General features: G+C 52.1%; 2 protein-coding genes across 2 annotated transcripts; both read right to left on the bottom strand.

The window, feature by feature from the left end:
- Positions 1-273: 273 nt before the first annotated feature.
- Positions 274-1,784, bottom strand: ETH_00029825 (uncharacterized protein; the record flags this gene model as incomplete). Its single annotated transcript, XM_013379281.1, has 4 exons — positions 274-747; positions 980-1,060; positions 1,358-1,559; positions 1,717-1,784. 4 exons carry the CDS (start codon positions 1,782-1,784, stop codon positions 274-276), a joined length of 825 nt encoding a protein of 274 aa, XP_013234735.1.
- A 432-nt stretch (positions 1,785-2,216) lies between these two features.
- Positions 2,217-4,344, bottom strand: ETH_00029820 (uncharacterized protein; the record flags this gene model as incomplete). Its single annotated transcript, XM_013379280.1, has 2 exons — positions 2,217-4,174; positions 4,293-4,344. The coding sequence occupies 2 exons, from the start codon at positions 4,342-4,344 to the stop codon at positions 2,217-2,219; spliced, it is 2,010 nt and encodes a 669-aa protein (XP_013234734.1).
- Between the last annotated feature and the right edge of the window lie 9,617 nt (positions 4,345-13,961).

Raw genomic sequence — 13,961 nt, 5'->3', positions numbered from 1 at the left:
ACAGCAACTGTAGTAGCAACAGCACAACGTGCCCTCTGGCCGAGAGCTACATCTTTAGAAGAGTAAGTGAGCCACGCTTCGCGGCCAGCACAGAAAAAGGCTAAACGCAGACTTCAACAGACACAAGGAGCCAGAATGAAGCTTGCTTTCTGATACCTGCTGCAGCAAAGTGATCCTCGCCGTATGGAAGCTTCCAGCGAATCCTGCAGCTGCTCCAGGTGTTGAGGCGAAAGCAGAGAGTGGCATCCAGCAGAATAAGAATTGCTTCTTGAACTAAGGAAGTAGACAAACGAACTGTTGTACAGTGGTTGCTCGCTTCTGGTGCTCCTTGCTGCCTGCTGCTGCTTGCTGCTGTTCCTTGTTGCTGCTGCTCTTTGCTGCTGCGTGCTGTTGCTGCTTTTTGCTGCTACTTTTTGTTGCTGCGGCGTGGTTCTGCTCGGTGCTACTGTTTATTGTTGCTGCTCGTGGCTGCTTCTTGCTGGTGCTGCTTTGCCTTGCGGCCTGATGCTGTTGCTTCGTGCTGCTGCTTGGTGATTTTGCTTGGTACAACTGCTTGGTGCTACTGCTTGCTTCAAGATCCTGCTGCTCGGCACTTCTTCTTGCTGCTCCTGCACGCTGCTGCTGCTTGGTGGTGCTATCTGGTCCTGCCGCTTGCTGTTCCGGCTTGTTGCTAGCCTTCTTATTACTTTCACTTATTGCTGCTGCCGCTTGTCGGCGCGAAGTTAGAGTGAAAGGGACAGAAAATATCTGCACAGATATTGAGATAGGCGCATGTGACCGATACAGATATTGAGAAAGACGCATGCGAATTCATCTTAGAATAATATACACTCATAATATGGATAGCGGGAATAACAAACTTTTGCATGCAGTTGCATATAGGTAAATCAGTATTAATTAATCGTTACATATACAGATATGCAGATGAATGTCACCTCAGGACTGCCAGCTGATACGCAAAAGCGGCTCAGTGGCCTACCCCTGGGTAGTGCGGCGAGCACTGCGGAAGCAGCAAGTTAGCCTTCAGCTGCTGCAGCTGCTGCTGCATCTGCAGCAGTAGCTGATGGTTTCAATGACATCCAACGCAGTCGCAAGGGGCCGCAGGGCCCTGCTGCTGCATACTCACATATCACAGCTTTGCTGTGTCTTCCGCCAGTCGTTGCTGCTGCAGTTGCTGCTGCTGTGCTGTGACTACAGCAAATGCTTCTGCTGCTGCTGCTGCTGCCATTGCTGCTGCTGCTGGGACTCCGCTGCGAAGAGGTGAGGCGCTTTGGAGTTCTTCAGGCCGTCGGTGGCCTACTCATTTCCCGCACGATCTCAGAACCACCGACCCCACCACCCTCAGCTTCGTTCAGACCCAGGCCGTGAAGGCTGTGACACTCATGGGAACCATTGTTGGGGGCGCTGCTGCTGCTGCTGCTTCCCAAGCCAGAGAAGGGACCCAAAACAGCGGCGGGAAGCAGCAGCGGAGGCTTGCATCAGCAGCAAAGCCCGTCTTGAGGGCCCACGTGAGTCGCGGCGCAGCTGTCGCTGGGCCGGCAAGGAAGGCGGGCAGTCGCCTAAAACACTAGCACAACACTAAACCCTAAACCCTGTGACTAGGACTTGAACACCGAATTCTACAACGCACTATACCCTACAATAAAGCTCTAAACGCAAAACCCTCAACCCTCGGACTCGGCCAAATCCTACATTCTTCCTCACTGTTTTTTTTACCTGGTGCCCGAAACCGGGGAGCACTCAGACGCAGACAGAGCCTGCGTCTGTGTGCTCTTCAGCCTCATGGGCTTGACTCAGTGACACAAAAGGATTCTTTTGTGCTCGCCGAGAAGATCCAGAAGCCTCAGCACAGGCAGAAAGGCCAAAGACGCACAGGGCCAGTGGGACGTGAGGTGTACAGACACAGGAAACAGAGAAGACACCGCAGTCACTTTTCAGCCCGCCGCCATCCACAAAAAGGCACAAGGACTAAATTAGGTCTTTGGCCAGCCGGGAAAAGGTTTTAATGGTTTCTTTGCGCGGCCACTTTTGCAGCCATTAAAGCGAGGCTGGGATCTAGGGTTTTTATATTCCCAACGCGGCCCCCGGATGAACTAGAGTCCTAAGGGGGCCCACCCGAGTCACCTCCCAACCAGGTGCGTGGCTTCGGGCTTTGGAGCCCCCCAAGCAGGGTCCCCCAGGAACCCGTTGTTTGTCTTTAGGGGCCCCTGGGGTGCTTATAGGTCGAATATGAGTTTGAGCTCCTGAGGCGAGTGTGGAGGGGGTTGTGTGCATTCTGCAGCAGCTTTGCTGTAGAGCTCTGTGTACTTCGCCAGCAGCAGCCCCAAGGCAATGGCCCGGGTGCGGCGGCGGGCTGCCCCCTCGTTTATAGCAGCAAGGAGGGGCATGTCGAGGGCTTTTGGGGAGCCTAGAACTGCAGCAATGAACTGCTTGCATGCATCGCCAGTCCTGAGGGTGGGGCCGGCAGCAGCAGCAGCGGCAGCAGCAGAAGTGGCTGCAGCGGCTGCAGGAGGTGCCTCCTGCATGCAGCGACTCAAGCTGCTGCTGCCGTAGAGCCCCAAACCTAACAGGTTACCTAACTCTTCTGTCTTCTCTTCTATTAGCTGCGTCAGCAGTTGGCGCTGCTGCCGATGCACACGCATTGACACAGCCTCCTGCAGCACCAAGACCTGCTGTTGCAGCTGCTGCTGCTCCTGCAGCAGCTGCTGCTGCTGCTCCTGCAGGCTGGCGTCCCACATGAACGCCAAACTCTGCAGCTGCAGCGAGGCCCTCAAGCATGAAAACGAATTTATAAGAAAGACGCAGCTCGAGGCCTTGCCCATGAAGTGAGCCATTTGCAGACAGTAGTTGAGGCAGCGGGACACGTCGCGGCCTACCAGCGTCTCCAGGCGACTCACAGCGCGCGTCGGCTGCTGCTGCTGCTGCTGCTGGGGCTGCTGCTGGAACTGCTGCTGAGGCTGCTGCAGAGAAGAAAGAGAAGCTGCGTACGCTAACAGCAGGTCTTGCAGGCGCGAGGCAAAAGCCGTTAGAAACGGAGGCAAACTGCTGCGGGGTGGAGCCCCCTCTTCAGCGGCGGGGGCCCATTCTGCTGCTGCTGCTGCGGATAGCTGCGGCAGCAGCAGCGCCGAGGAGTCCCACTGGGTCTCGAGCCTGTCCAGCACCCTCGTTGAAAGATCCAACAAGAAACGCACCAGCAGCGGCTGCCGCTGTTGCTGCTGCTGCTGCTGATGCTGCTCTCTCTCAAGACGCTTTTGAGGAGAGTTCTGAACGGCAGCAGCGATTGCTTGCTCAGTAGCCGCTGCTGCTTGTTCTAGCAGCAAGCCTATTTTGAACGCTGTGATGCCGCAGCTGCTGGTGCTGGTGCTGCTGCTGTTTATGCTACTGTCGAGAACAGCAGCAAGCTGAGCAGCAAGGGGCCCGTGAAGAGCCTCAAGGGACCCTTCTAGCAAGGCTGCGGGGTTCAGCAGCTCCTGTAGCGTGGCTGCGCTGCTGCCAGCCTCAGTGGGGAGAGTTGCTGCGTCTGAAAGCGGCAGCCAACCCCGCACCTGCTGCTGCTGCTGCAGTTGCGGTTGTAGTTGCTGTTGCTGTTGCTGCTCTTGCTGCTGTTGCTGTTGCTGATTTACAAGTGGAAAATGGGACTCTGCAGCCTCGTCGCTTCTTTCACATACGTCTGAAGCGTCGGCAGAGAAGCTGTGTCTCTTTTCCTGTTGCTGCTGCTGCTGCTGCTTCTGGATTCCAAGTGCAGCAGCTCCCCCACGGGTATACAGCAGCTGCAGCAGGGAGACAAAGGCAGCGGCTTCTGCTGCTGCTGCACGCGGGACCCACCGCAGCGCCGCCGTGAGGGTCCTCGGCGCTTCCTTGCCTGCAGCAAACCTCATGGGCTCCCCCCAGGGGCCCTCCGCAAGGAGTTGCTGCTGCAGTTGTTGCTGCAGCAGCTGCCGCCGCAGACGCAGCAGCTGCTGCGGACACTGCAGCAGATAAGTGGGATGAGAGTGAAGGTCCGCTAAAGCTTCCCATAGGACCGCACACTGGTTGCTTGTCTCGCCGCTCTGTGCTGTTGCAGCTACTGTTGCTTCTGCTGCCGCCGCTGTTGCTGCTGCTGTTGTTGCTTCAGAACCGTGTTTCCAATTCTTTTGCAGCAGCTGCTGCTGCTGAAGCGAATATTGCTGCTGACCTGAGATGTCAAGGAGCACTTAGAATGCAGCCCCAACGGCATCTGTGTCTCTCGTTGGTGCTGCTGCTGTGGCAGCTGCTGCTTCCCCTGTTGCTGCTGCTGCAAGGTGCTGCAGCACCTGTTACTCCTGCTTGTGCCGTTATCGGGGCAATTTTTCCCCCCTTAAGCATTGCCATCTACAGCAATGGCACCATTGGCAGCAGTAGTGGCAGCAGCAGTAGCCTCAGCAGGAGTAGCAGTAACAGCAGCCAGCAGGGGTAGCAGCAGCAGTAGCTTGTCTGAACTCATTTCCCAGAAGACGAACTTTACGCCTGCAATTGCTTCCTAGGCGTAGAGTGCCCCTACAATGTTCACATGTTCACGGCTGCTTGCTGTCTTCTGTTTGTCCCTAATAGTAGGAACTAACTTTTGCACCTGCTGCTGAATGCCATGGCTCAGCTGCTGCATTCCTCATTATTTTTGAGCAAAGTTCAGCTGCTGGCGTTCGGTACTACCGTTGTTGCTATTGCTTCCTTGTCGCTGGTGCTCCTGCTGTCGCTGCTGCTGCAGCCACGATTGCTGCTGTATATCCCTTAAAAGCAGCGGCAGGTTTTGCCGAAAATAAGCCATCAACACATGATGTGCTTGCAAGACACCTGCGCCGCAAAAAATCCTGGGAAGTATTTAGCTAGCTACGCAGCGGTCGGACCAGGCTGCTGCTGTCGCGTCTGCAGGTCCCGCTGCTTCTCCTGTTTATCTCGCTTAGGCCTTCGTTCACTTCGGTTCCGGCACCATCCTCGTCCAAGTGGTCAACAGCTGCTGCTGCAGCTGCTGACGACACTGCAGTATCGCCTCTTGTGTATGTACATATGCTCAGTGGTCTCGCTGCTTTGTGCAAAAAGCCTAGCACACCTTTGGTAGAGACTGTCTCTTGGTCAAGAAAAGATGAAGGGAAAAAACAGGCTTTGGACGACAAGCCGTAGGAAAGTTTAGGCGTTACGCCCTCCACCACGATGGCAAGCGAACGTGTATCCGAGAGTACTAACGCTTAGGCTTTATTTTGGAATGCTCCATAGGTGTGGAATTGGGGTTTCGAGCATCATGATTATGGCTAGAAAGCTCGGGCTATTCAGAGTTCGCACATTCCATTGTTCAAATTCTGCCAAGCCTTATGCATAATGCAGGGAATGCTGCGCAAAGGAGCGACTGGGCTACGCTGGGGCGTTGCTTTCTGTGTTGGTTCGGTCGTAACTGCGATATCTGGCATCCAACAATAGAACCAAATCATTGCAGCGCAGTACCTGCGAAGATAGGCCGCTCAGCGACGGCACTGGATGTCTTGCTCGCATGTCAGTCTGTTCGCTCCTGGACGCACACATCCAGCGAGCTTCGCGCACACCCAGCAAGCAAGCAAGCACAAGGGCATAAAGGCACAGAGATGACAGAGTGGAATACACCAAGAACGCATTGGGGAGAACACATGCGAAGTTGCACACACATACACCCACCCAGAAAGCAAAGAGCGCACGAGGACAGGAACAGAGTTGACAGAGCTTAATACACGGAGAGCACATCAGGCATAACATATGGGAATCTGGGTAGCTCCGCACACCCACCAAGTAGCAACCAGCTGCTGCATCATTTGATGTAAGCGTGTAAATTGTTTCCGTAGTATGATTCTTAAACAGCCACCGTTGCACGCGTATTTCTGTGGGAAATGCTCCGCTCGTGAGAGTGCGGGGTCCCGTAATTAAGCCCATTGGTGAGCAATTCAGCAGGCACTTGACTTGCTACTGTGCTCTTGTCTTGGAATGTTGGCTGAAAGGCGCAAAGAAGCCAGGCCAGCATCCTCACTATCAACTAAATTTTCTAGCAGCGAGCATACGCAATCATCCCGCCTATCAGTGTCTCCATTTATGCATGTAATAGTTTAGTGCAGCACGCGACTTCACCTGCACACTTCCAGACTGAAAACGGCAAACGAGGACAGGGCACCCCTATCCGTTGCACCGCAACTGCAGCAAGTGCGGCAGTACCCCACAGCTAACGCAGCATTGCCCCAAATATACGCTTCGGAAGGTTAACTTCAACAGCCTTAGTCGCAACCAAAATACCGGAAAGCACAAACTCTCCCATTTCCACACCATTGAGGAGAACGAAGTGCTCCCCCGCAAACACTTCTATACACGTTTCGCCCATGCAAACCCTTATGATCTGGCATCATCAGCTAATTACTACAGTGTTTGTTTGAAACACTTTCTCGCATTTTAAGCTGTCCTGAACGTGGTATCGACACACAACCATTAACAACGGTGACTAAACGCTACACAATATGAATTTAACCCCCGCATCCACATCAATCTTGAGTCATTCCGCGCAAATACAGCGTCGACAAAATGGGACCTGCGCCAACTTGTTTAGTTGTCGCGGCTTTACTGTTGCCCTCCGCGTGAAGCGTGGGCGGCTCCACTGCAAAACACAGTATTGGCCGCACTACTGCCTGTGCACAAAATCATGTGGATACGTAGACTTCCTGCTGAAATTTTTGTTGATATTCGAGGCACAGAGACAGTCATGGTACCTGGAACCCGCCCTAGTGTTGAACACATACGTTGATCTTCATAGACCAACCCTACATAAGTGCAACATCGCCACTTGCATCATCTCGAATTCCTCAATTCCATTAAGCCTGGCCGCTGAGTTTGCAAGTCCAGTATTGGGCAACTGCATGCCATTTTCGCCGGCTTCTTTGTTGCCGACGCACACCACGACCCAGCCCACACCCCAAATTTGGAAAAAGCAAACACCTTAGTCGCCGAAATGACCAAGCCGCAACACGAGCCACATGCCGACAAATAGTACGCTCAGTATTGGGTAGCTGCATGCCGCGTCTGCCCGTCCCTCCGTCGTCAACGCATACAACGCCGCCGCAAATTCAGTGGAAACGGAAGTTTGAGCCCTCGGAATGACCAACCTGTAACACTCGTTACACACCCTCAAATAAATGAACTACACTTCGAGGACAACACACTGCGGGGAGTAGCTTGGAGGATCTGGGGATGTGACCGCCCGCCATTCCAAACGATGGCGTCTCGGCTCTCCAACTGCACACCAATTTTGCAAAGCTTCAAAACTGGGAGCGCCACACATTAAAAAAACCCGAAAGCACCAATGTAAATGAACTGGACTGCCTGATGACCAAAAGCTGAGGAGAATGCGAACCATTCAGCACCCTGGTGCTTCCCTGTGGGCTGGCCCTCACGATCCCCCAAGTGCTTGAGACGGGAATCGGCATCCGCAGCGAGACATTCTCGGGGAAAAGAAACAATTCAATACCTTATGAATTGTTCTATGAATACTTTGAGGATGCGTCACTGGCATTTGTTCGGGGAGGTGTACTGCGTCGCCAGCCCCAAACGGAGTTTGATTTTGGGGGTAAACCCAACCTCGTCAGTGCAAAAGCAGAATAAAAGCACAGGTGTGCAAAATTTTTTTCAAAAAGATTTTACTGAAGCCTTAATTCCTGGGGCAGGAGTAGGGCTTGGGCATTACAGATTGGCATACCTGAGTTCCGGGCTTGGGAGTCTCGAGACGTGGCTGTCGAAACGTGGCTGTTTCGCCGTTGAGTTGATTTAGGGTTGGGGTGTGTGGTGGGAAATCTTGGCCTTGTTAGTTTCTTCCACGTTGAGACATTGATTCCTAGAGCAAGAATAGGGCTGGGGCATTAGAAATTGGCGTACCTGAGTTCCCAGCTTGGCAGTCTCGAGGCTTAACTGTTGTGTCGTTGAGTTGGTTGGGGGTTGCGGTGTGTGGTGGGGAGTCCTGGTTTTGCAATTTCCTTCCACGCTTTTTCCCTAATGAGTGGTGGACTTTTGTCGCTTGAAATGATATAGAGTCAAGGAAAGAAGCAGTTGCTGGAGCGGGCGTTGGGCGTTGCATGGACGTGAAGAGTGTGGTGTCGGTCGGGCACTTCGCGGCGAAGAGGTTGAGAAGGGAGTGCTTTTGCGAGGCCTAGCTTTCTTGGAGGCAGAGAAGAGGGATTGTTGAGCATTGTGTGGTGTGGAAGGGCGAAAGACGGAGGGAGGAGTGGATATATCTTCTTCAGTGCGTAGTGAGGAGATTGTGGAGGGAGGGCGTTACTGGCGGGATTGATGGTGGAGGAAGAAGATATGTTTTGGTGTGAGGGGTCAACAGTTGAGAGTCGGCGGCGCATGGAAGCGAAGGAGGGGGAGATGAGGAACTTTTTTTCGAAACGGTTCCGGCAGCTGAGGAAGGGAGCGGTTGGTGTGTGTTACGCCAGTGGGACAGCTGGATGGCAAGAAAGGCGGTGGTCCGTCGTTTGTGACCAGTTGTGCGTGGCGAGCCTCCGCCGTCCTTTCTGGTGCAGAAGGAAGGGACAGGTTGTTCTCGTTGGTCAGGATGTGTGCTTCACCTGTTTGTCAGAGAAGCGTGTGCTGACCACGGGAGGACGGAGTTATGGAGTTTTGGGGGCCGTCGGCCGTGGAGGGCGGTGATCCTGGGTTATTAGGATGTAGAGGACCTGTGGAGAAGCGCCGCTCGTGGGTCTGTTGGTTGGAGAAGAGGGTTTGTGGGTGTTGTACTGGTGCGTTTTGCAGAAGAAATGATGTGGGGGAGCAAGACAGGGCATGACAGGACACGTTGTATAGGTTGTGCCTCCGCGTCTCCATTCTCAGTTTGGGAGGAGGGGTGGTGGGACAGCCTAGCAAGGTGTTTGCGTGCTGGTTGGAGGTTGTTTGCTTCTTCTTGTTTTGTCTGCGGTGGTATCAGTCGGCTGCACTGGATGCTTCGTAAAGGGTGCGGGGAGCACTGAGGATCAGGTGTTGCTGATGGGACAGCATTGCAGACTACGCGTGGAGCAAGCGGCCGTTCACTTTGGGGTGGTGAGTGTGTTGGTGAAGATGATTGGGCGGCTGAACCATACGCAGATGGTGTGCAGAGTTGCGCTTGCGTATATGGAAGCTGCGGCAATCAGGGTAGTCTCTTCTTGGCAGAATCATGTTTGGAAGAAGCCAAATGAAGGGTTAGAGGTAGGGCTGTGGGGCAGTAGTCACGCAGCGTGTGGCGACAGTGCTGCATGCAGCTTTGTTTGTCCTGTTCCTCTCATCCTCAGGCCATTGCCGTTTGGCTTTGGAAGAAAAGAACATGATATAGAGGCCCTCCGTCTGCTTTTCAGTCGATCGGCAAGAGGGTTGTCTCTCTCCGCGTCGCCTGTGGGTCCGTCGCTACCGGTCTCTTAGTGTCCCTTCTCCTCTATAATTGGGTCACATCGGCGTGACCTTGCTGAGAAGGAGTAGGCATGTAAGAGTGTAGGGCTGGAGACGCATGCGGGGGAGGGAGCGGCGTTTTTTTGTCTCTTGTTTGGTCGAAGGAAGGAGTTGACGACAATAGCAACCTGGTTGATCCTGCCAGTAGTCATATGCTTGTCTCAAAGATTAAGCCATGCATGTCTAAGTATAAGCTTTTATACGGTGAAACTGCGAATGGCTCATTAAAACAGTTATAGTTTATTTGATGGTCTCATTTTACATGGATAACCATGGTAATTCTATGGCTAATACATGCGCAAAGGTCACCTCCTTTGGAGGGGCTGTGTTTATTAGATACAAAACCAACCCACTTTGTAGTGGAGTCTCGGTGATTCATAGTAACCGAACGGATCGCAGTTGGTTCTTTTGGGCCCGCGATGGATCATTCAAGTTTCTGACCTATCAGCTTTCGACGGTAGGGTATTGGCCTACCGTGGCAGTGACGGGTAACGGGGAATTAGGGTTCGATTCCGGAGAGGGAGCCTGAGAAACGGCTACCACATCTAAGGAAGGCAGCAGGCGCGCAAATTACCCAATGAAAACAGCTTCGAGGTAGTGACGAGAAATAACAATACAGGGCATTTTATGCTTTGTAATTGGAATGATGGGAATGTAAAACCCTTCCAGAGTAACAATTGGAGGGCAAGTCTGGTGCCAGCAGCCGCGGTAATTCCAGCTCCAATAGTGTATATTAGAGTTGTTGCAGTTAAAAAGCTCGTAGTTGGATTTCTGTCGTGGTCATCCGGCGCCGCCGCCCGTATGGGTGTGGGCCTGGCATGCCCTCGGCTTATTTCCGGTAGCCTTCCGCGTTGGTGTTCTGGAACTTTTACTTTGAGAAAAATAGAGTGTTTCAAGCAGGCTTGTCGCCCTGAATACTGCAGCATGGAATAATAAGATAGGACCTCGGTTCTATTTTGTTGGTTTCTAGGACCAAGGTAATGATTAATAGGGACAGTTGGGGGCATTCGTATTTAACTGTCAGAGGTGAAATTCTTAGATTTGTTAAAGACGAACTACTGCGAAAGCATTTGCCAAGGATGTTTTCATTAATCAAGAACGACAGTAGGGGGTTTGAAGACGATTAGATACCGTCGTAATCTCTACCATAAACTATGCCGACTAGAGATAGGGAAACGCCTACCTTGGCTTCTCCTGCACCTCATGAGAAATCAAAGTCTCTGGGTTCTGGGGGGAGTATGGTCGCAAGGCTGAAACTTAAAGGAATTGACGGAGGGGCACCACCAGGCGTGGAGCCTGCGGCTTAATTTGACTCAACACGGGGAAACTCACCAGGTCCAGACATGGGAAGGATTGACAGATTGATAGCTCTTTCTTGATTCTATGGGTGGTGGTGCATGGCCGTTCTTAGTTGGTGGAGTGATCTGTCTGGTTAATTTCGATAACGAACGAGACCTTAGCCTGCTAAATAGGGTCAGTAACTTTGCGGTTACTGTATCACTTCTTAGAGGGACTTTGCGTGTCTAACGCAAGGAAGTTTGAGGCAATAACAGGTCTGTGATGCCCTTAGATGTTCTGGGCTGCACGCGCGCTACACTGATGCATGCAACGAGTTTTTACCTTGGCCGACAGGTCTGGGTAATCTTTTGAGTGTGCATCGTGATGGGGATAGATTATTGCAATTATTAATCTTCAACGAGGAATGCCTAGTAGGCGCAAGTCAGCAGCTTGCGCCGATTAAGTCCCTGCCTCTTGTACACACCGCCCGTCGCTGCAACCGATCGGAGGGTCCTGTGAATTCATCGGACGGACAAGCCTTACTTTGTGGGGCTGGTCGGGAAGTTGCGTAAATAGAGCCCTCTAAAGGATGCAAAAGTCGTAACACGGTTTCCGTAGGTGAACCTGCGGAAGGATCATTCACACAATTCGCACGCCTGGAACGCGCTGCTGGTTTTACAGGTTTCAAGCATTCGCTTTGCCTGGGTGGCCAGCAGCAGGTAGTCGTCGGTGTTGTTGGAAAGAAAACTTTAGTCCATCGCAACCCTTGAATCTGTTTTTCTCTGCAACGGTTTTTCTGCTTTTTAAAAATTGAAGGAAGTTTTGCTGCTGCAAGGATATATCGCAGTAGTATGTACGTGGGCGATCGGGGGGGTGGTGGCGCATGCACGGGCTCGCGTGGGGCCTGTCGGTGGCAGCCCCAGCGCGCCGGCGCCAGCCCCGTGATCGTCGATCGCGCACGTACGTGGAGGGGATTATGAGAGGAGAAGACGCGCACGGGGCTGTGTCGTATGCAGAGCGCTCGCGGCTCGGGCGATTGTTCCGTGTTGTGTGCTCTGCTGCATGCTGGTGTGTGCGTTCTGTCTCTCTCTCCGTTACATGCTGCTTGGAACTTTGCTTCAGCAAGAAACCTTTGCTCACTAAGGTGAATCGAATCACTTTTGTTGATGAGCAGAAGGAAGAATAGGTAGAAAGCGGAAAAAACTTTCAGCAATGGATGTCTTGGCTCACGCATCGATGAAGGACGCAGCGAAATGCGATACGCATTGTGAATTGCAGATTTCAGTGAACCATCAGATTTCTGAACGCACATGGCGCTGCTGGTATTTTGCCCGCAGCACGTCTGTTTCAGTGTCTCTTAACAACTCCTACTAGTAGGCCATGCTGCTGTCTGTCTCTGTTCCTTGTGGTCCTGTGAGGGTTCGGCGATGCTGCCGACAGAAGTGAGTGGTTTGCTCGTTTCTGTTTTGTGTCGCGGAATTTTTTCGGTTCGGGGAGGTAGAAGCATGTTTGGTTTCATTTGAGTGTCGTTGCATTGGTATTGAAGGAGATGCGGCGTCTCTCGAAATTGTTGTCGGCAGCGGTGCTGTGTGTCTGCACAGCGTGCCGTTTTACATGCCTGTGCTTTCTATAGTGTCGTCGTATGCTCCTTTCATTCGGAAAGAGAGATACGGTGGTTGTATTTTATGCAACATTGTTTGTCTCATTCTGGACGAATGTTTTGAGCAGGGCTAGGGCGAGGTATAATAGTGCATGGGTATGCGACAACGTGAAACGACATATAGTACACGGCACCATGCACGTGTTGCATGCGTCGTTTTCTCTCGGTATTACACATGTATGTATAGACCTGAAATCAGTCGAGGTTACCCGCTGAATTTAAGCATATTATTAAGCGGAGGAAAAGAAAATAACAATGATTCCCTCAGTAACGGCGAGTGAAGCGGGAAGAGCTCAAAGTGAAAATCGTGGGTCCCTTTGTTTGGCCTCACGAATTGTAGCCTCTAGAAGCGTGGCCAGTGGAGGGGCAGGTCCAAGTTTCTTGGAACAGAACATCAGAGAGGGTGACAGTCCCGTCCTTTGTCCTGCTTGTTAGGTCTCCACGTACGGTGCGCTTTTATTGAGTCGCGTTCATTGGGATTTGAGCGCAAAATGTGTGATAAGTTTCACATAAAGCTAAATATTGGCGTGAGACCGATAGTGAACAAGTACTGTGAAGGAAAGATGAAAAGGACTTTGGAAAGAGAGTTAAAAGTGTCTGAAATTGCTGAAAGGGAAGCGATTGAAACTTTAGCGTCTCTGGGGTGCCGATTGGGTACTTGTAGTGTTGTGCTTCCACACTTCCGTTACAGGGGTAGGGGGCGTTCAGTACTGCTTTTGTCCAGTTCGATCCCTGGAGGTTGGTCAGCATCAGTGAACTGACTGACTATACTCCCCGAGGAAGGTAGGTCTCTCGTGGGCTGTTATAGCCTCTGGGTTTGTGTTCAGTTGTTCACTGAGGTGTGTTTTTTTTGCGTTCGTCAGCTTCACTTTCGAGTACTGACGTTCTGCGATGCTGTCCTTAACGGTTTCAACCGACCCGTCTTGAAACACGGACCAAGGAGTCTAACATATGTGCGAGTATGCGGGCCGAACCCCTGTATGCACAATGAAAGTGAGAGTAGGGAGAGGTTTGTTTTTTTGGCATGCCTCGCACCTACGACCGACCACGAGCTTTGCGAGAGGTTTGAGTTGTAGCACATCTGTTAGGACCCGAAAGATGGTGAACTATGCCTGAGTAGGGTGAAGTCAGGCGAAAGCCTGATGGAGGCTCGTAGCGATACTGACGTGCAAATCGTTCGTCAAACTTGGGTATAGGGGCGAAAGACTAATCGAACCGTCTAGTAGCTGGTTTCTTCCGAAGTTTCTCTCAGGATAGCTGGAGTTCAATTAGTTTTATCAGGTAAAGCGAATGATTAGAGGCCTCGGGGGCGCGTTGCCCTCGACCTATTCTCAAACTTTAAATGGGTAAGATCCAGTGGTTACTTCACTGAACTGCTGGGGTTAATATGAACTCCAAGTGGGCCATTTTTGGTAAGCAGAACTGGCGATGAGGGATGCTCCTAACGCTTGGTTAAGGTGCCCAAATACTCGCTCATGAGATACCATAAAAGGTGTTGGTTCATTTTGACAGCAGGACGGTGGTCATGGAAGTCGAAATCCGCTAAGAAGTGTGTAACAACTTACCTGCCGAATGAACCAGCCCT

Source organism: Eimeria tenella, genomic scaffold, assembly GCF_000499545.2.
Source record: "Eimeria tenella Houghton genomic scaffold, Eth_scaff191, whole genome shotgun sequence".
In the NCBI taxonomy this organism is placed as follows: Eukaryota; Apicomplexa; class Conoidasida; order Eucoccidiorida; family Eimeriidae; genus Eimeria; species Eimeria tenella.
This window is presented reverse-complemented; position numbering and strand designations above follow the sequence as displayed.